This window comes from Lagenorhynchus albirostris, chromosome X (genome assembly GCF_949774975.1).
Source record: "Lagenorhynchus albirostris chromosome X, mLagAlb1.1, whole genome shotgun sequence".
Taxonomy (NCBI): Eukaryota; Metazoa; Chordata; class Mammalia; order Artiodactyla; family Delphinidae; genus Lagenorhynchus; species Lagenorhynchus albirostris.
Window position 1 is genome coordinate 18,934,490 of NC_083116.1, and position 24,374 is coordinate 18,958,863.

General features: G+C 39.9%; 1 protein-coding gene across 1 annotated transcript; it reads left to right on the forward strand.

Moving 5' to 3' along the window:
• Positions 1-15,183: 15,183 nt before the first annotated feature.
• On the forward strand, positions 15,184-16,104 carry LOC132513951 (olfactory receptor 5AR1-like). Its single transcript, XM_060138602.1, has one exon. It carries the CDS (start codon positions 15,184-15,186, stop codon positions 16,102-16,104), a length of 921 nt encoding a protein of 306 aa, XP_059994585.1.
• Positions 16,105-24,374: the final 8,270 nt, after the last annotated feature.

Sequence of the window (24,374 nt, forward strand, 5' to 3'; positions counted from 1 at the left end):
GGCCCCGCCTCTGTGTGTAGGTTGCCAGAGGGTATCTGTTTTTTGCTCAGACAGGACAGGGTTAAAGGAGCTGCTGATTCAGGGGCTCTGGCTCACTCAGGGCGGGGGGAGGGAGCGGCACAGAGTGCGGGGTGGGCCTGCGGCGGCAGAGGCCGGCGTGACGTTGTGCCAGCCTGAGGCGCACCGTGCTTTCTCCCGGGGAAGTTGTCCCTGGATCCCGGGACTCTGGCAGTGGCGGGCTGCACACGCTCCCCAGAAGGGGGGTGTGGATAGTGACCTGTGCTCACACACAGGCTTCTTGGTGGCGGCAGCAGCAGCCTTACTGTCTCATGCCCGTCTCTGGGGTCTGTGCTGTTAGCCGCGGCTCACGCCTGTCTCTGGAGCTCCTTTAAGCAGTGCTCTTAATCCCCTCTCCTCACGCACCAGGAAACAAAGAGGGAAGAAGAAGTCTCTTGCCTCTTCGGCAGCTCCATGTTTTTCCCACGCCGCCAACACCAGTTCTCTCATTGCGCTCCGACCGAATCCCGAGCCTCAGCTCCTAGTGCCGCCCGCCCCGGCGGGTGAGCAGACAAGCCTCTCGGGCTGCTGAGTGCCGGTCGCCACCGATCCTCTGTGCGGGAATCTCTCCGCTTTGCCCTCCGCAGCCATGTTGCTGTGCTCTCCTCCATGGCTCTGAAGCTTTCCCCCTCCGCCACCCGCAGTCTCCACCCGAGAAGGGTCTTCCTAGTGTGTGGAAACCTTTTTTCCTTCACAGCACCTTCCCAGTGGTGCAGGTCCCATCCCTATTCTTTTGTCTCTGTTTTTTTTTTTCTTTTGCCCTACCCAGGTACGTGTGGAGTTTCTTGCCTTTTGGGAGGTGTGAGGTCTTCTGTCAGCATTCAGTAGGTGTTCTGTAGGAGTTGTTCCACGTGTAGATGTATTTCTGATGTATCTGTGGGGAGAAAGGTGATCTCCGCGTCTTACTCTTCCACCATCTTCCCCCTTTGGTCTAGTTTTTGTGAGAATCTTTCAACTTCATTTTCCACTACTTCTACTGAAGCTTTATTTCTGCTGTCATTTAAAATATCCAAGAACTCTTTTATTTAATGCACATTTAAAAAATAATATACTATTCTTGTTTAATGACTACAATATCTTCTTTTATATTTCCGATGATTTTTAACGTTCTCATCTTCCTAAAATGTTTCCTCTAAGTTGCTTTTTTTCCTCATTCGTTTTGATCTCTTCCTTCCATGAAATAATTAAAAACAAATCATATGTCTTGCGATCCTTGAATGTTTGGTTATATTTGAATGGGGCATGAAAAGCACGATTAAAACTTTTTGTTATGGTGGGCCCTACTGTAGGATGATTTGGCTGGATTCTTTCCTTTGGTTAACCCCTAATTATTTTCAGATAATTTTCTGTAAGTCTGGTCAAATTCTCTCAGAAAATAATCTTCTACTTGGGGGATACAAGCGTTGGCTGTAGGTTTCTGAGAACCAAGTGGAAGAGGGCTGGTGGTCTCAACATGCAGTATATAGCTAGACTTTCACCTAATCTTACACTCAGTTCTAAGACAGAACTCCTATTTTAATTATCAGAGAATAAGTCTCTAGTCTTTTATGAGAGGGAAGTACGTAGGGGAATTACCCAGCTGCAAAGAATAAATGGGATTTGGAGGCCTAATTGCTTCCCAAATCACTTATCTACTAATTCCCATGTTTTGGGCTCCACTTTTACCCTCACTTATAGAAGTACCAGATGCTGACTAGATGCTGCTAGTGTCTGAGCCTTTTGGGGGGAGTTTGTTGGTACAAATTGTATTGTTCATTTTCTCACTGCTGGTTTAGGATTCAGGTTCCTTGGGTCTGCTAATCAGTTAATATTTGCTCTTTAGCTTTCCATTTTCTAAAATGCTGCTGTTTTCATCCTCTTTCCTGTTTTTTTCTCATGGGTTTACGGCTCTAAAATAGTTCTTTTATGTCATTTATAGATAAATATGAATGTCTAATCCACTGCATTTAACTGGAAACACTTTTTCATCATGGCATTTAACAAGTTTATTGTAGCACTTTCGTTGTATTATATATTTATATATTTGTTTATTATATGTCTTCATCTACAAGTATGCATGTTTCATAAAAATAGGGATATTGTCTATCTTGTTCACGATGCATTTCTAGTGCCTAGGACATAATAGACCCTCAGTAAATATTTGTTGAATAAATTAATCTGGCATTTTATTATTTGGAAGAAATGATATTTGTAGTCTTAACATCTGATAGTGTTTGCGGGAAAAGTGAAAATAATTATATAGCAAATTAGTCAAGTCAAAATGATAATTAGTGACTCAAGGAAAAGAGGTATACAGGACAAGATACATAATAATAGTACATAAATTTTCCCTTTTTCCATACATATTCCAATTTTTGTCTTAAAAGACCAACTGGATGTGCATAATAAATTTATTTTAGAAGCCTAAGAAAAGCCAAATAGAGATCAATTAGCAGATTTTTGCAGTTTCCAGGTGAGAAAAATTTTTCACCTAGTAGAGGGGTTAGAAAGTATTAAACAGAATTTAGAAGATAGAGTTAGAAGGACTTGGTTACCTTTGGATAAGGGAGGAGTGGAGAAAGGAGGTATTGATATTAAGGTGTTAAGTGTGACTCCTAGGTTTCTGGCTAGATGGAGAGTTGCACCCTTCACTCAGATGGTCAGACTAACTGGAGGAGGACAAGAGTATATATGGGGAAGTAAGCATTGACATTAATTTGCCCTGCTTCTTCTGCAACTGCCCAAGTATTTTTCATTTGGCTCTTTTGCCCCAAACATAGGAAAAAAAGCTTTAATCTGAATTACTCAGATTTCCAGTATTCTATTTTGCTCTTCTTGCATAGACTTAGATAAGCAGTAAAGGACATGGGGAGGGGGAAGGGTAAGTGAGAGAGTGGCATGGACATATATACACTACCAAGTGTGAAATAGATAGCTAGTGGGTAGCAGCCGCATAGCACAGGGAAATCAGCTCGGTGCTTTGTGACCACCTAGAGGGGTGGGTTAGGGTGGGTGGAAGGGAGACGCAAGAGGGAGGGGATATGGGAATATATGTATACGTATAGCTGATTCTCTTTGTTATATAGCAAAAACTAACACACCATTGTAAAGCAATTATACTCCAATAAAGATGTTAAAAAAAGTGAATGAAAATAATTGTTATTATTGCCTGACACCGCAAACTGTTAATAGCAGTACAGCCTAGTCTAAAGTGTATCAGTTGAGTGCATAAAATCTGCTGACCTGGGGATGAGATGACCTGGGTTCTAGATTCAGCTCTGTCACTAACTCACTGTATGATGTTACACTAGTCATATAACTTTGGTTTCCTTATGTGTAAAATCAGGTTGCTAATAAAGTAATTGCACTATTGCCAAGCTATTCCTTGGGAAAGTAGAGAAGATCTATGTTTATTTTGAGAGCTAGAAAGAGAGAGTATTTATAAATAATTAATGTACAAATATGTTCTGAAGAGAAAGCTACAATGTATTAGCCTACATAGCAGCTAATAATGACCACCATTTATTGAGAAGCTGTCATTGCCATGTGCTTTACCTATGTTTCATATTTAATCATCACGATAGCATATGAGCTTAGTATTACTATCACCTTTTTTTTTTAAACATCTTTATTGGGGTATAATTGCTTTACAATGGTGTGTTAGTTTCTGCTTTATAACAAAGTGAATCAGTTATACATATACATATGTTCCCATATCTCTTCCCTCTTGCGTCTCCCTCCCTCCCACCCTCCCTATCCCACCCCTCCAGGCTGTCACAAAGCACCGAGCCAATATCCCTGTGCCATGCGGCTGCTTCCCACTAGCTATCTACCTTACTACGTTTGTTAGTGTGTATATGTCCATGACTCTCTCCCGCCCCACCTTTTGACAGACAAGAAAGGTGAGGTTCAGAGAGGACAACTTTGCTAAAGTAAAACTGTTATTTCGTAGTAAATACAAGATTCAGACTCAGTTTTGTTGTACTTCAAAGCCAATATATTTTCAACTTTATTATTTATTTAACATCTTTATTGGAGTATAATTGCTTTACAATGGTGTGTTCGTTTCTGCTTTATAACAAAGTGAATCAAAGTGAATACATATACGTATATTTCCTCCCTCTTGCGTCTCATCCAATACTATATTTTGGGCATAGTGGACTGCCCAGAAACATGTCTATGAATTTAAACTCATTGAATCTTCTTTTTTTTTTTCCAATAGGTATTTTGTTTCTTTTTCTTTTTTTTTAACATCTTTATTGGAATATAATTGCTTCACAATGGTGTGTTAGTTTTTGCTTTATAACAAAGTGAATAAGCTATACATATACATATATCCCCATATCTCCTCCCCCTTACATCTCCCTCATACCCTCCCTATCTCACCCCTCTAGGTGGTCAGAGAGAACTGAGCTGATCTCCCTGTGCTATGTGGCTGCTTCCCACTAGCTATCTAATTTACATTTGGTAGTATATATAAGCCCATGCCACTCTCTCACTTCATCCCAGCTTACCCTTCCCCCTCCCCGTGTCCTCAAGTCCATTCTCGACGTCTGCATCTTTATTCCTGTCCTGACCCTAGGTTCTTCAGAACCTATTTTTGTTTTTTTTTTTAGATTCCATATATATGTGTTAGCATATCATATTTGTTTTTCTCATTCTGACTTACTTCACTCTGTATGTCAGACTCTAGGTCCATCCACCACACTATAAATAACTCAATTTCGTTTCTTTTTATGGCTGAGTAATATTCCACTGTATATATGTGCCACATCTTCTTTATCCATTCATCTGTCGATGGACACTTAGGTTGCTTCCATGTTCTGGCTCTTGTAAATAGCGCTGCAATGAACATTGTGGTACATGACTCTTTTTGAATTATGGTTTTCTCAGGGTATATGCCCAGTAGTGGGATTGCTGCGTCATATGGTAGTTCTATTTTTAGTTTCTTTTTTTTTTTTTTTGGACGCAGAGGTAGTCTTTTTTTTCTTTAACATCTTTAATGGAGTATAATTGCTTTAAAATGGTGTGTTAGTTTTTGCTGTATAACAAAGTGAATCAGCTATACATATACATATATCCCCATATCTCCTCCCTCTTGCATCTCCCTCCCTCCCACCCTCCCTATTCCACCCCTCTAGGTAGTCACAAAACACCGAGCTGATCTTCCTGTGCTATGTGGCTGCTTCCCACTATTTACCTATTTTACATTTGGTAGTATATATAAGTCCGTGCCACTCTTTCACTTCGTCGCAGCTTACCCATCCCCATCCCAGTGTCCTCAAATCCATTCTCTATATCTCTGCCTTTATTCCTGTCATGCCCCTAGGCTCTTCATAACCATTTGTTTCTTTTTTTTTCATAGATTCCATATATATGTGTTAGCATACAGTATTTATTTTTCTCTTACTGACTTACTTCATGCAGTATGACAGACTCTAGGCCCATCCACCTCACTACAAATAGCTCAATTTCATTTCTTTTTATGGCTGAGTAATATTCCATTGTATATATGTGCCACATCTTCTTTATCGATCATCTGTCAATGGACACTTAGGCTGCTTCCATGTGCTGGCTCTTGTAAATAGCGCTGCAATGAACATTGCGGTACATGACTCTTTTTGAATTATGGTTTTCTCAGGGTATGTGCCCAGTAGTGGGATTGCTGGGTCATATGGTAGTTCTATTTCTACTTTTTTAAGGAACCTCCATGCTCTTCTCCATAGTGGCTGTATCAATTTACATTCCCACCAGCAGTGCAAGAGGGTTCCCTCTTCTCCACATCCTCTCCAGCATTTATTGTTTGTAGACTTTTGGATGATGGCCATTCTGACCGGTGTGAGGTGATATCTCATTGTAGTTTTGATTTGCATTTCTCTAATGATTAGTGATGTTGAGCATCCTTTCATGTGTTTGTTGGCAATCTGTATATCTTCTTTGGAGAAATGTCTATTTAGGTCTTCTGCCCATTTTTGTATTGGATTGTTTGTTTTTTTGATATTGAGCTGCTTGTAAATTTGGAGATTAATCCTTTGTCAGTTGCTTCATTTGCAAATATTTTCTCCCATTCTGAGGGTTGTGTTTTCGTCTTGTTTATGGTTTCCTTTGCTGTGCAAAAGGTTTTAAGTTTCATTAGGTCCCATTTGTTTATTTTTTATTTTATTTCCATTTCTCTAGGAGGTGGGTCAGAAAGGATCTTGCTTTGATTTATGTCATAGAGTGTTCTGCCTATGTTTTCCTCTAAGAGTTTGATAGTGTCTGTCCTTACATTTAGGTCTTTAATCAATTTGAGTTTATTTTTGTGTATGGTGTTAGTGAGTATTCTAATTTCATACTTTTACATGTAGCTGTCTAGTTTTCCAAGCACCACTTATTGAAGAAGCTGTATGTTCTCACTTCTATATTCTTGCCTCCTTTATCAAAAATAAGACGACCATATGTGTGTGGGTTTATCTCTGGCTTTGTATCCTGTTCCATTGATCTATATTTCTGCTTCTGTGCCAGTGCCATACTGTCTTAATTACTGTAGCTTTGTAGTATAGGCAAAAGTCAGGCTCCCTGATTCCTCCAGCTCCGTTTTTCTTTCTCAAAATTGCTTTGGCTATTCTGGGTCTTTTGTGTTTCCATACAAACTGTGAATTTTTTTGTTGTAGTCCTGTGAAAAATGCCATTGGTAGTTTGATAGGGATTGCATTGGATCTGTAGATTGCTTTGGGTAGTAGAGTCATTTTCACAGTGTTGATTCTTCCAATCCAAGAACATGGTATATCTCTCCATCTGTTTGTATCATCTTTAATTTCTTTCATCAGTGTCTTATAGTTTTCAGCATACAGGTCTTATGTCTCCTTCGGTAGGTTTATTCCTAGGTATTTTATTATTTTTAGCCCCTTTAAAGCTGTGTTCCCGCAGCCAGCCCCAGTCCTCTCCCTGGGATCTGACCTCCAAAGCTGGAGCCTCATCTCCAAGCCCCCTCCTGCCCCAGCAGGTGAGCAGACAAGCCTCTCAGGCTGGTGAGTGCTGATCGGCACTGATCTTCTGTGTGGAAATCTCTCCACTTTGCCCTCTGCACCCCTGCTGCTGTGCTCTCCTCCGTGGCTCCAAATCTTCCCTGCTCCGCCACCTGCAGTCTCTGCCCATGAAGGGGCTTCTAGTGTGTGGAAACCTTTCCTCCTTCACGGCTCCCTCCCACTGGTGCAGGTCCTGTTCCTATTCTTTGTCTCTGTTTTCTCTTTTTTCTTTTGCCCTACCCAGGTACATGGGGAGTTTCTTGCCTTTTGGGAGGTCTGAGGTCTTCTGCCAGCGTTCAGTAGTTGGTGTTCTGTAGGAGTTGTTCCACATGTAGATGTATTTCTGATGTATTTGTGGGGAGGAAGGTGATCTCCACATCTTACTCCTCCGCCATCTTGAAGGTCTCTCACATTGCACTTTCTAATTTGAGGCCTGTTGATAGGACCTGATCGTAATCAGCCCAGATGTGAAAGTGTGTACCAACACTGGCCTAGTAATCTCACAGGGGTGTTAGGACAGTGAAAGTGTAGGAATAGATTTGAGTGGGATTTGGATGAAAAAAAATTAGTGGCATGAGGTTTTTTTTAACATTTGCTAAAACATAAGATATAATTAAGGAAAGAGAGTTTTTTTACACAGCAGCCTTTCAGTTAGCCTCAGATTTTCTCAGAGGAGAATGATTCTGTATTATATGATGTATATTGCTTGTTTTGAATACTACACAATTGGATCATAAGTGGCTATTTATATGGATAGAAGTCCAGGAAGCTGAAAGCCTCAGTCCTTCCAGAAGAAACAGTTGAGGGAGATGGGTGAAATGCTGAAGGTGTCCTTGATAAAAATGACAAGACATTGTAGGTGAGTTTAGTGGCATTGTGCATTTTGTTGAAATCCCTACATTTGGAGTGAACAATGGGGTGGGCTTTTTCACCAAGAGCCACTGATTTTGGTCATACAGTAAAAATTGATCTATTTTTATATGTTTGCCTGAGGCATAGAACTTGAAAAACTTCAGACATAGAAACAAGATTGTCTTTGAGTAGCTCCAAATTGGTATTCACATTTCTGTTTTATGTCTGCAAAGGAAACACTCAATAAATTTGGGTAAGAATGTAGTGGGGAGGAATCAGAGCTGATGAATTCCAAGCTTACATAAACTAAGGTTCTCAATCCTGGGTGCTTTTCTTTCTCCCTGTTAGTAGACTTAGTAAAACAAGACAGATGTTTGGAGTCCTCCTAACTCCTATCCCATTACTCATGGATTTTGGAGACAAGGCATTGCAATTGCTTGTTGAAATAGAAGAGGATTTAGTGGGCTAGGATATGAGGGGGCAAGAGGGTGACTAGAGGAGGGAGCAGCACATCAAGCACATGACTCGTGTTCATAGGAAATGTAAAAATGAAACACAGAATCCAGCCCCTTGCAGTAACCACAAGCAACTACCACTCTTATTTTCCTGAAGACACTGCAGGAACTTAATGTTCACAGCCTTCCTGACCCTGAGAGTTTAATCTCAGAGAAGGACCAGTTCAAATGCTTGTTGGTTTGTCTTAGCACTCATATGTATCTAGTGGTGTTGACTTTTTAAAATTATGAAACTTGAGCAACTTTACCGAATCAAACATTGTGGATATCCAGCACTCTGAGTGCCTGTCTGACATTTTTCAGCTACAATCATGGTTTTATGTGGCTTGAGGTTATTTCACAAATATATTTCTTTTGGTTGTTTCTAGTGATTACATAGGCATCCAGCCTGTTAATATCCAGTGGTGTGTTTAGCCATCCCTCAGCTATTGATCATTTGGAATCTTACATGAAATGTCTTTTAACCATTCCCATCTTGTACCAAACCCCACTCATATTTCAAGGTCTATGTTTAATATTACCTCCTCCATGATACCTTTTTTCTCCCCAACCCCACCCCACTCCACCCTGATGGAATGAAATTGGTTCTTCTTCTTTGCTGCTGTAGTTCTTTATCTTACATATAGTTGCCTTCCCAGCTACATTATGGGATCCTTGAGGAGAGGGATTGGGTCTTACACGTAGTTGAATCCCCTAAACATATAACATGGTGATTTACAGATATACATATACAGTAGATGAATATTTAAATAGCAATATAATGAACATTTTTGCATAAATTACTTTTATTTATTTTGGATTGTATCCCTGGGGATGTATTCCTGCAAACAAAATTTCTTGGGCAAAGAGCTGTGTTTCATAAATATCACCAGCAATTTACATGGCAAGACAGATAATAAACATTTCCATCAGGAATTTACAGGGTGACCTGTTTCCTGATAGTGCTCTTTATTTTTTATATATATATATATATATATATACATATATATATATATATATATATATATATATACTTACCAAGGTTTTTGGGAAACTGTGTTTTAATTTGTATTATGCTGAGGTCACATGTTTTGTCATGTGATTACATACTCAGTAAGTTTCCTACTGTGAATGTTGTCCATTTTTGACCATTCATCTGGTGAGCTTCATACATTGATCTCATATGTTTCATTATTTATTTATATCTTCTGACTGGTGTGTTTTAAAAGTTCTGCTCAATCGCATAATTTTCTCTTTCTGTTGTTTCCTTTTTGATCTTCATTTTGTTATAGTACAGTGTGCACAAGTTTTTTAGTCATATTTGAACACATCATCTTGGCTTTGATGTTACCTTCCATTTTTTCAATGGCTACACTAGCTAGATAAACAATGCTATTCATTTTTTTTCTAGTTTCACAGTTTAGATTTTTATGTTTAACTTTTTGATCTGGAGTTTACTGAAATATATGATGTGAGTTACATATCCAAATTTATTTCTCTTTTTATAGATACACACTTTTCCCAATAATATTTATTTGTGAGTGCTTCCTTTACTGTATGTGTATATATATGTATGTGTATGCATGTTCTTTCTAGCCAACTGGAGACGTTTTTATGTATTTGGTTTTCTTTCTCTAAAATATGCTATTTCATTGATCAATCTTTGTTTTTAACCCAGTGCCAGATGGTCCTTTTTACATGTATGGATTAGTAATAAAGTTTAAAACTTGAGAAGCTATCTCCATCATTACTAAAAATGATATTTTTTGTCATTTTTGTCTTCTTATTCTTCCAGGTGAATTTCACTATAAATTTGTCATAGTCTATAAAATATCCTGGAGAATTTTGAATTGATATTGCATTAAATCTATACATGAACTTAAAGAGTCTCATCTTTCTTATATTTTAGCCTTGCTGTTTGGGAGCAAGGTGTCTCTTTCCATTTCTTTATTTCTCCAATTATGATTTTATCATTTGTTTTGAATACATTTCTTGTATCATTATTAAATTTTTCAAAGTACTTTTAAATTAATGATCTCATCCAGTGCTTACCAGGGCCCTCTGCTGTAGGTCAGTAGAAGGATTTAGATGCAGCCAAGGATGACCAATCTATAATGGACTTTTTCCCCTAGTACTCATCAGGATTACTGTTTTTGGTAACAGATTTATTGAGATGTAATTCACATACCATAAAATACACACATGTGAATGTGTGTACATTCAAGAGTTTTTAGTATATTCAGAATTGTGCAACCTTCACCATAATTTTAGAACATTTCATAACCAAAAAAAGAGAGAAAGGCTGAGAAACTTGTAAACATATGGGAATATCAAATAATGGTGGACATTGAAATAAAGGAACAATAAGGTCCTTGGCAGCATAAGTGTCAAAAGTTTAAGACCTATTAAAAGTATAAGTCCATAAATTTTTAAGGATCAGATAGCTTTTAATCAAAACAAACAAACAAACAAACTCCCATACCTACCATTCCTGCACCACTCCTCAAGACCTTGCCAACCACTAATATACTTTCTGCCTGTGTAGATGTGCCTGTTCTGGACCTTTCATATATATGGAATCATAAAACAAAAAATGGACTTTTAAGGAGAAGTCAAAGCAACATTTATTAAGCACCTAAATATCTGTTAAGCACTTTGTATATTTTTTCTTATTTAATCTTCAAAACAGTCACTTAATTTAGGTAAAATTATTTCCATTTTAGATAAGGGAATTGATGGCAGAGAGGTTGAAAAAACTGTCTGAGATTATAGGGTTAGAATGTGACATAACCTGGACACTTTAACCCGATCTTTGACTGAGCTGTTCTACTTTAAGGTGGCTAGTAAGTTTGGAAACATCCCTCCCATGCTCTTACCTCAGTGTCTCACACTAAGACCAAACACCAATATGACATTTCTGTCACTGTGAGGGCTGAGAGAGCAGAGTAGGATGGAGTGGTTTGTATAGCCTAGATTCATGGAATTACAGAAATTTTCTTTCAGCATCCCTCAGTCAGATATTGAGAATGACCAATGATGTGTATATAGTTTAACTCACGGAGCCATGCAAAATTAGAGCTTAAAGCTGGAAAGAGCCTCAGAGACCACCTAATCTAGCTGCTTCATTTTACTGATGAAGAAACTAGGACCCAGAAAGAGCAAGATATTTTCTCAAGATCATATAGCTCAAATACAGCAACAGAGGATGACATTGTTATTTCATCTGTTATTGAAAGAATGAATGTACCAAAGGCGAAAGTCCTATCCAGAATAACTTCAGAAAACAAATTAAGGGGAAAGCCAGATAGTGATGTGAAAAGGTCACTGAATTAGGTCAAGGAGATCTGGGTTCCATCACCAGCTCTGCCACTAATTCATTGTGAGACCTTAGACAAGTCTCTTAACCTCTCTGGACTTCTGTTTCTTCATCTGGAAATATGTGGGTTGGAATATATGATCTTTTGGAAGACTGCACTGAGAGAGTGACATGGACATATATACACTACCAAATGTAAAATAGATAGCTATTGGGAAGCAGCCGCATAGCACAGGGAGATCAGCTCAGTGCTTTGTGACCACCTAGAGGGGTGGGATAGGGAGGGTGGGAGGGAGGGAGATGCAAGAGGGAAGAGATATGGGAACATATGTATACGTATAACTGATTCACTTTGTTATAAAGCAGAAACTAACACACCATTGTAAAGCAATTATACTCCAATAAAGATGTTTAAAAAAAGAAATTTTATTGAATAAGTAAATAAGTGAACTTTTATTTAAATTCTAAATGTTATGCTATTTTTGGAAGATCCCCACCGAGCTACATAACTGAAGAAAAGACGGGTAACCAAAAAATTTTTCTTAAAGAGCTCGTACTGTAAATTTACATGAATGCATTTTTCAAACATGAAAGGTTACTTCTTCAACAAATAAGAGGAGTGCCTGATTATTTCCTATAAGTACATATCCAAGACACATTAGCCAAGTTAATAACATACCCATTCTGGCTGTTATATTGACACTAGTTAATGCAGTGGCATGTGCAGATGGGGTGTATCAAATCATTTCCTTAATACAGTCTTAATTTTGTATGTTTATTTCTTTGGGGAAGAAAAAGCAATTCAATCTTATTTTAAGGGAAAAAGATTTCACTATGTTCTAAAGACTAATAGAGAGTCATTTATTCATTCAACTAATATTTATTGAATGCCTACAATAGATACAGACATCAAGGAATAGTGTTAGCCTAAAATGGGAAATTTAAAAAATGATACAAGGACGTGAAAGTAACATTGAAAACCTGTCTTTTTTTGTGATTCAAGATACATGAACAACTAAGAGCTGTTTGTTTAAGCCTTCACAGGTTGAAACTTTCACAGTGGAGAGGCAGAACAGATGATGTGTGTGTAGAGGGTGAGTGGGAGGGCAAAGAGTACAGCTCTGTAAGCAGGAGCTGAAGCAGGCAGCAGAAAATGATCATATTGACGCATTCCTCCTCCGTCTCCCACCTCCCATGATGGAAGAATAATAGGGATCCGTTCCAGGTGTATTGTATCACACTTCAGAGTTTACGGAGTGTTTTCACATTCATTATCTTATTTGATCCTCATGCCAACCTTAAAAGAGAGCCATGGTGGATATTGCTTTTTCCATTTTCAAGATGAGAAAATATGGGGCTCAAAGGGGGTAAGTGGCTTTTCCACTGAAAGACAGTACAAATTAGTGCCAGGACTAGAACTCATGTCTTTTGTCTTTCAAAACAGTGTTTTATCCATTGTCTCAACTCAGCCCAGGATTTTCTCCTCCGATCATCCCATTTTGGAGGTATAAGTTGAATATTCCCCTGGGCAGGCTGCTGTGCTCAGCAGCAGCAGCAGTAGCAGCAGTAGCAGCAGTAGCAGCAGGAGTTAACTCCAACAGTTTGGGTAGAGCAAAAAGGAGTGAATTACTACCACAAGTAAAAGATGCTTCTTTCATCTGCTCCAGCCAAAACTGCTGTGGTGTGTGTGTGTGCGTGCGCGTGTGTGTGTGCGTGTGTCTGAGGGATGGTTAGGGGGTGGAACATGGAGATGATACTTCAGCCAGTCTCTCTAAGGTTCACTGCTGTTGGTCTAAAACGATAATAGTATACAAAGAACAATACCTCTGCTTCCATTTAGTGGAATGGAGAAGAAAAAAAATAGTAAATACATAAGTAGGATTGGTCATAAAGGAATAAAGAGAGTAGAAGTCAGTGAGCAATTAATATGTACCAAGTGTTTTACTTAAATATTTAGTTTAACCTTTGCTATTGCCCCATAACATAGGTCTTATTAGTGCCCTTCTTTTACAGATTAGTGCACTTAGGTAGGTTAAGTCCTAAGTCACAGAACGAGTGATCTCCAAAACCAGGATTCAAATAGGTCCGTATAGCTCCAGAATCAGACACCTTAACTACTACACCAAATAAAGAACCTATGTTTTCTGGTGAATTGAAACAGATAGGCTTTTTTTTTTTTAATCAAAGTTGGGAGAGCCCTCTGAGGTTTCCTTGTCCATACTCTCACCAAATACAGGAATCCCTTCTAAACACCCCTCGCTGATGGCCATCCAGTGAAACACAAGGGTTCTGATTTAGTTTAAATTGTATAAATGGAGATGGATCTGTATGGATTTATCCCTTTTCTTGTTTGGTGCTTCATCCAGGGTAAGACCCAGGCATTTGTGTGAGGGTGCAAGTCAGCATTAGAAATATCCTGTGACCACAAGAGAGGGGGACAGAGTCCATGCACTTAGCCTCAGTGCCACCTGACTCCAGCTATTTTGTGACCTGGCCCTTTGCTCAGACAGATCTGACCAACAAGTCCTTGTGGAATTTGCAGTTAGTTTTGTGTAGCTGCATAACCTTTGCCCCAAGCATGGTTAAAGGAATCAGTCAGGTGATGATCAGACAACAACTTCATGAATCTTTCGGTTGCTCTTTCACAGGATCCAAATGATACCTGATAACCTTGAGTTCAGTTTCTGATGGTGATTTCGGAGCATTCTGATTCTGCAACAATCTACCAGTGAAGAGGTGATCAAGGTCCTGAAAAACCCTTTACTTACCAAGCAAAATAGTGAGTATTCATGACTTCTACTTTTTCAGAAACAATGTCACTAATACTGAAGGGAGAAGGGGGCTGTCTGTCAAGATGAAATCAGTCGACATATTTACTATACTGTTACTTCATCTGCAATAATTCCTTGAGATTGATTTGGAAAAGTGAGGGAGGGTGAGATGGAATTCCATACCCCCAAATTTTCTAAGAGTTTGTAGTCCTGTATCAGTAAAGTACATCTCTCTCTCTCTTTTTTAGTTTAATAGTCTCTTTTATTTTTTAAAACATTTTTATTGGGGTATAATTGATTTACAATGTTGTGATATATGTATTAGTAAAGAACATCTCTTGATGACATCTGTTTTTCTTTCTCCTTCATTTATTCCTTCAACAAATATTAAGTGTCTTTTGCATCCTAGGCCTTTACTTTCTTACTTCTGTGTTCCTTTTGCTTTCTGAATTTTCTTTACCTCATTTTCCTTCCCCTTTTTTCTCCTATCGTTACTTTCCCAATGTTATGCTTGGGAAATAGTGATACTGTTTGGGAAGATGTTTAAAGTGAGATTGTAGATGCAGGGAAGGGTTGGAGAGTGCTGTGGATTCATGTGTTTTGAGTGGGACTGTTTTACCCGTATCATCCAGTTTTCTGTTATTTCCTCACTTAAAGCATGTCAAAAGCATTCTTACCTCATCAAGCATAATACCCAGCTTGTGTTGATGGAGAATTCATCTACAGTGACTGACCTCATCCTTCTGGGCATGACAGAGAACCCTCAGCTTGGGGTCCTGCTATTTGGAGTCTTCCTTATTGTTTATATTGTCACTGTGTTGGGGAATCTAGGCCTGGTAGTCCTGATGAGAGTCAGTCCCTGCCTCCACACCCCCATGTATTTTTTCCTCTCTAATCTGTCCTTTCTTGATGTCTATTTTTCTTCTGTCACGATCCCAGAGACTTTAGCAAATTCGTTATCTAAGTTGCAGGCTGTTTCTTTCCTTGGATGTGTGACTCAAATGGGCTTGTTCATAATCTTTGCCTCCGCTGAATGCAACATTTTGGCTTCCATGGCCTATGACCTCTATACTGCCATTTGTCACCCACTGCTCTACCACATCACCATGTCTAGAGTCCGTCGTCTCAAATTGGTAGCAGGATGCTACCTTGGTGGATTAGTTAACATGGTTTCTGTGACAACTTCCATCACACAACTATCGTTCTGTCAACCACATGTCCTTCCTCACTTCTGTGACATCCCTCTACTGTCAGCACTGGCTTGCTCAGACCACTGGGTCACCCAGATCTTGATTGTTGGCTGCGGAGGATTCACCCTGTTCACCTCCATTATGGTAATCCTTGTCTCCTACCTGTCTGTCCTCATGACTATCCTGAGAATTCCCTCAGCTTCTGGCAGGCAAAAAACTTTCTCTACCTGTGCTTCCCACTTGACTGCTGTTGGCCTATACTATGGAACAACTATGTACACCTACTTTCAGCCCTCTCAACGTGGATCCCAGTCAGGAAATCAGATGGTCTCAGTGTTTTATGCAATGGTGATCCCAGTGTCAAATCCTCTCATCTATAGTTTGAGAAACCAGGAAGTGAAAGTTGCTCTACAGAAAATATTGAAGAAAAGTCCCTAATCCCCCATCTGTGTCTCCAAAATGTAATATATTCTATGAAGACTTGCTCACAGTTCTATTCACAGTGTTTTCTTTACCTGCGAATAAAGCCTTTTAAGAATAATTGAATTGCTCTGGCTAAGTGTTTAGGTGTAGATGCTTTGATAAACAGCAATATGATAGGAAGAAATTATATGGACAAAATGATGTGTATTTTCTGAAACAACTGATAAGAAATACTTTAAGAAGAGGAAATAATGTATGTGGGTATGAATATGTCAGTCTGAGTTGTGAACGAGTATAACACTAGTCATGAGTTAATTCCAAGATAACAAGGTTAGAAAACAATGTAATTTGACTATAAGTTATAGAAGAGAACATTAATTCCTTTGCTTTACCACTCATGTACTTATATAGAGGATTTCCTTGATATCCCTTAGGCTGAATTAAGTTAAATCCATATCTTTCATAAGGACTCAGAATATTCCTAGATGTGTGTTTTCCAAATGCTCTATGATATCTGCCACAGTGAAGCTGTAAAATGTAAGTCTATATATGAATTCACATGTGCAATTATTGAGATTTACAGGGATAAATCTTTTTATTTTTTGTGGTACGCGGGCCTCTCACTGTTGTGGCCTCTCCCGTTGCGGAGCACAGGCTCCGGACGTGCAGGCTCAGCGGCCATGGCTCATGGGCCCAGCCGCTCCGCGGCATGTGGGATCTTCCCGAACCGGGGCACGAACTCGTGCCCCCTGCATCGGCAGGTGAACTCTCAGCCACTGCGCCACCAGGGAAGCCCTACAGGGATAAATCTTAAAGAGAGCAGTACTCAGCCAAACTTCTAAATTTGGCATGTGAAGATCTTCAGGTCCTGCTCGTCCAAGTCCTATTCATTTTTAAAGTCCAAACTTAAATCCAATCTTCATTTCCAGATAACTTTTCATGACATTTCAGATGGAAGTGAGTATTCATACACTGTTTTCCCATGGTACTTTGCACCTCTATTTTACCATTATGATGCTTGGCCTTATAAAATACTCTGTGCATTTTTCAGAATTTCTGTTTTGCTCACCTATGTTGAAACACTTTTGTAAAGATGGAGCCATATTTGGTTAATTTTTTTTTATCTTCCACCCAAAGTCTAGCCTAAACTTTGGTACCCGGTAAAGGCTCAAAAAACATTAGCAGAGTTGAAATTCACTCCCAACTAACCCTTTTCCTTATTCAGTTCATTTTATCCACAAAACATTGTTACATTCTATCACGTAATGGAGGAGAGGTAGAAAATCTTACCTCTTGAGACATGATCATCTAGCTGAATCTCCTGGTTTTATGGATGTTTCCTGTTAACACTCAACCCACAGTAGGGAACCTGAACCTCTTCTTCATTGCCCTTATCTTTTAGTTCTATACCACCCAGGCATTTGCCCTTTAACCCCTTGTCCTCCCTGGATTTCTCTTCTTCTGTGGTAACCAGCCCATGCATATCATAGATTTCTTCCTGGAATAAAGATCATCCTTTTTGTAGGATTCAAGGTTAAAGATTCTCACAATCAGAACTCAGAGGTATAAGGGCCCATAGAGATCATTGAGAATTATGGGTTTTAATTTTTTAAGCATTGGAATTATTTCTTTAAGTGAATTCCAATGCAGAACAAAAAATATAAAACAGAAGTGGAACAGATTTGGCTAGAAAAGTGTGGGGTGCCTACAGCCCCATTGCCTAGCACTCACCTCTCCCTCTCTGAGGCACTGCTCTAGAAACTCAATGACGGTCTGAAAACGCTAGGTTAATTGAAACTGCTCTTTTCACATATGAGGACACACAGTGTCCCCAAGGGAGAGCAACATTCTCAGCTAGTCAGAGGGAGAGGCAGATTTGGAATTCAGGTCTCCTGATTCATACCACAGAATATTGTTTACTACCACATCCTCCTAAGCCCCTCTCATGATGTGAGATACTTAACACAGCTGGGAGTTTGGGACAAAATGGGCTTCTTCCTTGGCAAGTAGAAGTGTCCCCTATCCTCTAAACAGCCCCAGCAAGACTAGAGACAGTTAAAACCTCATCAGCTTCATCATTTCTACACAGGGAATGGTAGATCTCAGGGAATAACAAAGTACTTCAGTAATACACAGTCCGTACAGTGAGAACTGGCAAAATTACTAAATTACTAAAATACTTTAGTAATAGACAGTCCTTACAGTCAGAATTTGTAGCCCCAGTGCAAAATGTTAATGTGAAGTCCCTGTTCAAAAAGCAAGAAAAAGTGCTGTTAAATATATTCAGATAAAAAGTTTTTTCCTTTCTACTGGAGTATCTCTCTCAACCTCTTATGGTGCTTAAAATTTTCCATTTAATGTCATACCCTCTCAGGCACAGGGATACTTGTGGGGCAAGTGTATAGCCTCACAAGTGCCCTGTGACCCCACCCTGTGATCTGATGCACATGTGCGGGGCCCACTGGCTGCTGGGTCCTCCTCCTACCTGCTGGACAGATGCATTGTACCCTGGTCAGGAGTGAGTAGGTAGAACCAGGCATATCCTCTTCCCATGGGTCAGCTGCCCCAACCCATGGTGGACAAGTGACCATCAAGGGTATTGCAATCTCTACACCAGGATGCATTAGGTACCTGGATCAGGGTGGGCAATGAGCCCTGCTGGGTGATCTGCCAAATGTGCAATGGCATTACCACCCTGGGGCCAGGATGGCTGGCTGTCATCACGTCTAACCCTGAGATGTCGCAGGGCATGTGTACCTGACCCCAATCCTCCCTGGGCCCATGCCCAGATCCCTGAGAGTGGAGGGTTGCAGCGGTCACTGGGTGAGACAGAGAAGAAGAGACTGGGTGGGGCCCTGAGTATTAATGGACAGGGAAGTGGGCAGTCAATAATCTGTCCCAGGGAGGTGAAGAAGCAGTGAAAGATGGGACTATGTGCTAGCTGAGACTCCAAGCTTCAAGTGCCTACTCAATTATTCTATCACATTTTGGTTTTCACTTACAAAGCACAAATTCAAATTATTAAAATTAAGGCAGTGGCATTAAACCCCAAGTACAAGGCTCTTCTAAGCTCAGGGTGCTGTACCACTGCACTGATCACATGTCCATGAAGCCAGTTCTGCTTAGAGAGAAGGATTTCTTTTATCTTTGTCAGGCAGTAGAATGTAGTGGTTAAGAGCACAAGCTCTGATTCAGACTGCCAGACTTTGAGGCCCACCTCCCTCACTTTCTAATTCTTTGACCTTAGACAAGTTACTTAACTTTTCTACCTCAGTTTTCTTATCTGTAAAATAAGGATAATAAGAATATCCTTATCCTTATTGTAGGGTTCTACAATTTTCAGGTATTCAATACAGGCATCAGGTTTTGTTTACTCTGGATCTGCTGTAGGCCTGTGTTCCAAATGGTATTTACCCAGCTTACACAGCATATAACCAGATTTAGTCTCCAGTGACTTCTCAGGCTTAAGGGGAAGTCCACTAGATTTATACAAACTGAGTGAGCCCAGCCAGCTGTCAGTGGTACAGTTTAGAGTTTCTTCTTTTACAGACTCAGGACCCATTTGAGTTAGTGTTAGGCTGTACCATACTGGATCTCAAAACTACCAAACTCAACCTCAGGGACCTCACATCTAGTTCTGCTGCTTCTCCAACAAGCTCTCAAGAAGAGGATATCCTTATTGTCTTATAAATAGTGGTTCTTAATTATAGGGCTAATGGAAAAGACTCTCCAAGGCAATCTCTGGCGTTCCTATCTCAGTCCTGCTGCTGCAGCTCCAGCCCTTAGGGACATGGACAGTCATGGAGACAGAACTACGTGTGAAACCAGTGGGGCCTAAGCTAGCCCTTCCAGAGGGAGCAAGGCCCCTCCCAGTGAGGGGATGAGGGATGGTGGGTGGAGGGAGGTCTCCATAAGTTAAGCCAGCAACTCTGTCCCCTCAGATGCTATAACAGAATAATCACTGACCTCTCTCTGCATCTGCTGCTCAAAGTTTCAGGAGAAGCTAAGCCTTGCTTTCCAGGGAGCTCTCAGCACGTCTCCAAGCCCTCCATCCCCGCCCCGCATGCACACAGGGTGGGCTGCAGTCAGCTACACTTGGGGGGTGGGCTTTTCCAGCTATTCCGGGCTGGGCCTCCCTCCCCAGCACTGCTCCAGGTGGCGGTGCTCAGAGAAGCATTTGGTCTTGGTCTCTCTGACTGAAGGACCCTGCTGAGACAGTTCTCAGCCACACTGAACTCAGCCAGAACCAGTCCTCAGGCTGAATCGGGGGCCTGAGCAAATGCTCCGATATTGGGGGAAGGGTGGTGCTGGGGGTCCCAGTAACAGGATCCTGCAGGCCCCAAAGGCTGAGCTGCAGAGTCCGGCTGGCTGTATGGTTCCTAGCTATTGTCCAAGCCAAGGACATCTCAGGGACTCCTTTGGCCTGGAGCTGACACTTCTTCTGTCAGCCACTTGGGTTTCCTGGAGGATGTGGTCAGGGGTGTCCCATCCAGGGATGAATGTCCCCGTCTGGCCTCCTGGATATTGAGTGGCCTCCTGGTCAAGCCTCTGTGTATCAGGGGGACTGGCTGGAGTAAACCCACAATCCCCGCAAGGGTAGAAATCCTGGAGCTTGGAACTAGCTGAGGTCTGTCTCACACTGCACAAGTGGAGTTCTGGGACCCAGAGCACTAAACAGGGGCAGTAGGAACAGATATCAGGCTTCTGAAGATGCAGGATCCATTTTGTAGAATTCTGAGAACATGGCTCGGCTGGGATTAATGGAAAACAGAAATAAGCAAGTCCATCAACAAATATTTTCTAAGTATTCATGGTGTATACAAACTTATTCTAGGCAGTATAGAAGCATAAAGAAGAGAATGGGGAGAGAGGTGAGAGATACTTAAGTATCTTTAAGTACTTAAAGAAAAAGTCAAATATAAGTTGGTTTTACTTTATGTTTTTCTTGAAAAGGGATATGTGAAATGACTATTTAGAGCTCAATAAGTTCCCACTAACTTACATTTTAAATTTAGAGATGTGTTACTACCTTAAAAAACGTAACCTCAATTCAAAACAACAATAAAGGTGTTAATTTCTCTTCAGTAAGAACTGCCGCCTTTTCCACACATGCTGATTGACCTTGGTAACTAATTGAATTATCTAAAATTACTTTTTTTCTGATTATAAAAGAGTGGCATGCTCATTATTGAGAAATTGAAAAATATGGAGAAATAAGAGGAATATGAATCAGCACCTGGAGACAACCATCAGTACTTTGTTATATGTCCTTTTAGTGTTATGCTTTTTAATACATGCATACGTGTCTGTGTATGTGTGTGTCTATAAATGTATTTTTAGTGAAATAATAATGTAATACTATTTTGTGCCATGTCCTTTTCACTTAAAAATATGTTAGATAAATATGCATGTCGATAAGTATTCTTCCTCTTGAGTTTAATGGCTGCATAATACCCAGTGTATGGATGAACTCTCATGATTAATTGTTAACAAAGAACTTTGAAAAGACTGATAAGAAGAACATCTAGCTTCTATCAATGTGCTCAAAGCAAGAGATGAAATACACAATTTGAATGTGACATTTTGTTAAATTCATATGAGCCTTGGCTAAATGAAGTTACTAGGAAGAAGAATTATCTTCTATGATAAAATCTCATGTGAACACAAAGGCTTTAAATGATACTTTCATTTGAACAGGTGGAAAAGAGAAAAAGCTGATATTCTAAAAGATTTTACTAGACATTTTCCCTTAGATTATGGAGTTGAACATGCATATTATTTCAGTGTAGAACACTGAAACCAGCCTGTGCCAGCCACTGAGTGTTCATCCCAAGGATGTCAGGGGAAAAGCAGGTGAATGCCCTGGTTCTATAACCTAGGCTGAGAGCAGTCAGATGGGAGGCCAGTACAAGAAGGACTTGTACTTGCCCTGGAGCTGAGAGCCTTCTGAGGATGGTAAGGAAGACGGGTGTTTGTGAATACAGTGCAGAGGAAATTAAAGGCTTCAGAGTCACAGAGGATAAGGAGGAAAGCATAGCAGTTTAATCAAAGGAGGAGTATCACAAAAGAAGTGGTCAGTAGTAGAAGTTGCAGAATAGAGTGTAAAACATAAGAGCTGATAAGGACACTGGAGTTGATGGCCCTTGGTGCTTGGAAAACAAGTTGGACAGGATGCTGGCCATGGGCACAGTGAGTAAAGAAATCTAAGCAGGACAGAGAAATAAAAGGGGACTTACCCAATGAAGATGACCAGCCAGTTTTGGTACTATAGTGATAGCATAGAGGAGGATGAGTAGCCCAAGAGAAGAGTTAAAATAAAAGTAAATCTGAGGAGGATCAGTCAGCTCTAGGAGAATGAACTTTGCCGTAACACTGAAACTTCCTTGCATAGTTCCCAAAAGTCATCTGAGATAAACCTCCTAAGACACAAATTCAGGGATCTGAGAGATATTCTGGTTTGGTCCTCTAGTTTTGGTTCCTACTCAGAGTTGTCACAAAATCAGTATAGGCAATTTGCAGTTATCCCAAGGGGTAAAACCAATTTACATCATTTAAATTCATTTAAAGGCATGTTTAATTAACATAATATTTAATTCTACTTTAATTACTTTTAAGAACCCACATATTGCTTTGGGGAATTAGTAAAATTAGACAAAATTAGTGTGTCATAACATGGAACATGTTGGGAATCATTAGTCTAAACCATCTGGATAGATGACTGTCTCCCTTTCTACTTGATAATTGCCAGCATTGAAAACCCTCCACTCACCCTCCCCTCCACCCACCTCCAGTAGGCATTTTCTTGAGAGCTAGATCTTGTGTTTATCCAACAATATTCACTCATCTTTAACTTGAACCTCTGATCAAGCCAAAAGCAACATAACCTCAGTTTTCTCATGTAAAACCTAAAGGTAATCACAGTTTCTTCCTGTCTAGATTATTGTGGGAACTCAATAAGATAATGTACATAAAAAGTATTCAAGAAAAATTTGCCATTAGTAGTAAAACTTACACCTAAGGAGAACGTCAGGCAGTAGATCTTCATTTACACAGTTGAATAAACAAGAAGCAATTTGGGAAGGTTTGCAACTGCATTCCATTAAAAAGATATAGTGGGTAGTGGAATTAAAATTCTTCATATGTGAAGGGTGTAACTTTCATTTCCTTACTCACAAGTCAAAAACACCATTTGTAATATCTAACAACACCCATTAAGCCTGTAATGTTCTGGTCTCAGGCTCCAAGAATACAATTAAGTCATCTTCTAAACCATGGAGCCCAAGTGATGGGGAATCCCAAATATGGAGAAGCAAGACCCTGGATGAGATGTTGCTGCTCCTTTGTACCTGACTAGAGGTGATAGTGGCAAGGTGGTGGCAAATGCAAGAACATAGCTTCAATCCAGGATAAAGAATGAACTATCCTTTCTTCAAGGATCAGATATGACTTTGCATGTCCAGCGCCTAAATTGGGACTTTGTTATTTCTGTCTCTATAGAGAAAGAATGATCTCATTAAGTGTTTTCCTATCTTCTTTCTCTAACCTAACTTTTTTCTCATTTCCACCTTTTGTGTCTCACATAGAAATATAATACAATTGGAAGATCAGGGATTTTAAATCCAGACAAGCTTAATATCTTCTTGAAGTCTTGGATTCTTTGAGTCCACCAGCCTTTCTACCTGATTTGTCTGTTTCCTTGTCTCTGTCCTGATCCCCTCACCACATCTCTTCCTCATATCTTTCTTCTGTGTCTATGCCCTTGTCACTTCTTCTAAGAATCAGTTTATTGGCAAGGATGTGGAGAAATTGGAAACTTCATAAACTGCTGGCAGGAATGCAAAATGGTGTCACCACTGTTTAGTCAGACAGGTCCTCAAAAAGTTAAACATAGAGTTACCATATGACATAGAATTTTCACTCCTAAGTATATACCCAAGAAAAATGAAAATATATGTTCACACAAAAATTTTACATAAAGTTTCATAGAAACACTATCTACTGTAGCCAAAAAGTTGCAACTATCCAAGTGTCCATCAATGAATGAGTGAATACATGTGGTACATCCAAATAAAGGAATATTATTTAGCTATAAGAAGGATGGAAGTACTGATACATGCTACAACATGAGTGAATCTTGAAATCATTATGCTAAGTGAAAGAAACCAGTCATAAAAGACCATATACTCTATGATTCCATTTATATGCAATGCTCTGAATGGGTAAATCTATGGAGACAAAATATATACTAGTGGTTGCCAGGGGCTGGAGGAGAGGAGAATCAGGAG

Excerpts from the sequence above, each read along its gene's own strand:
- LOC132513951 (XM_060138602.1), top strand. The coding sequence starts at position 15,184 with ATGGAGAATTCATCTACAGTGACTGACCTCATCCTTCTGGGCATGACA.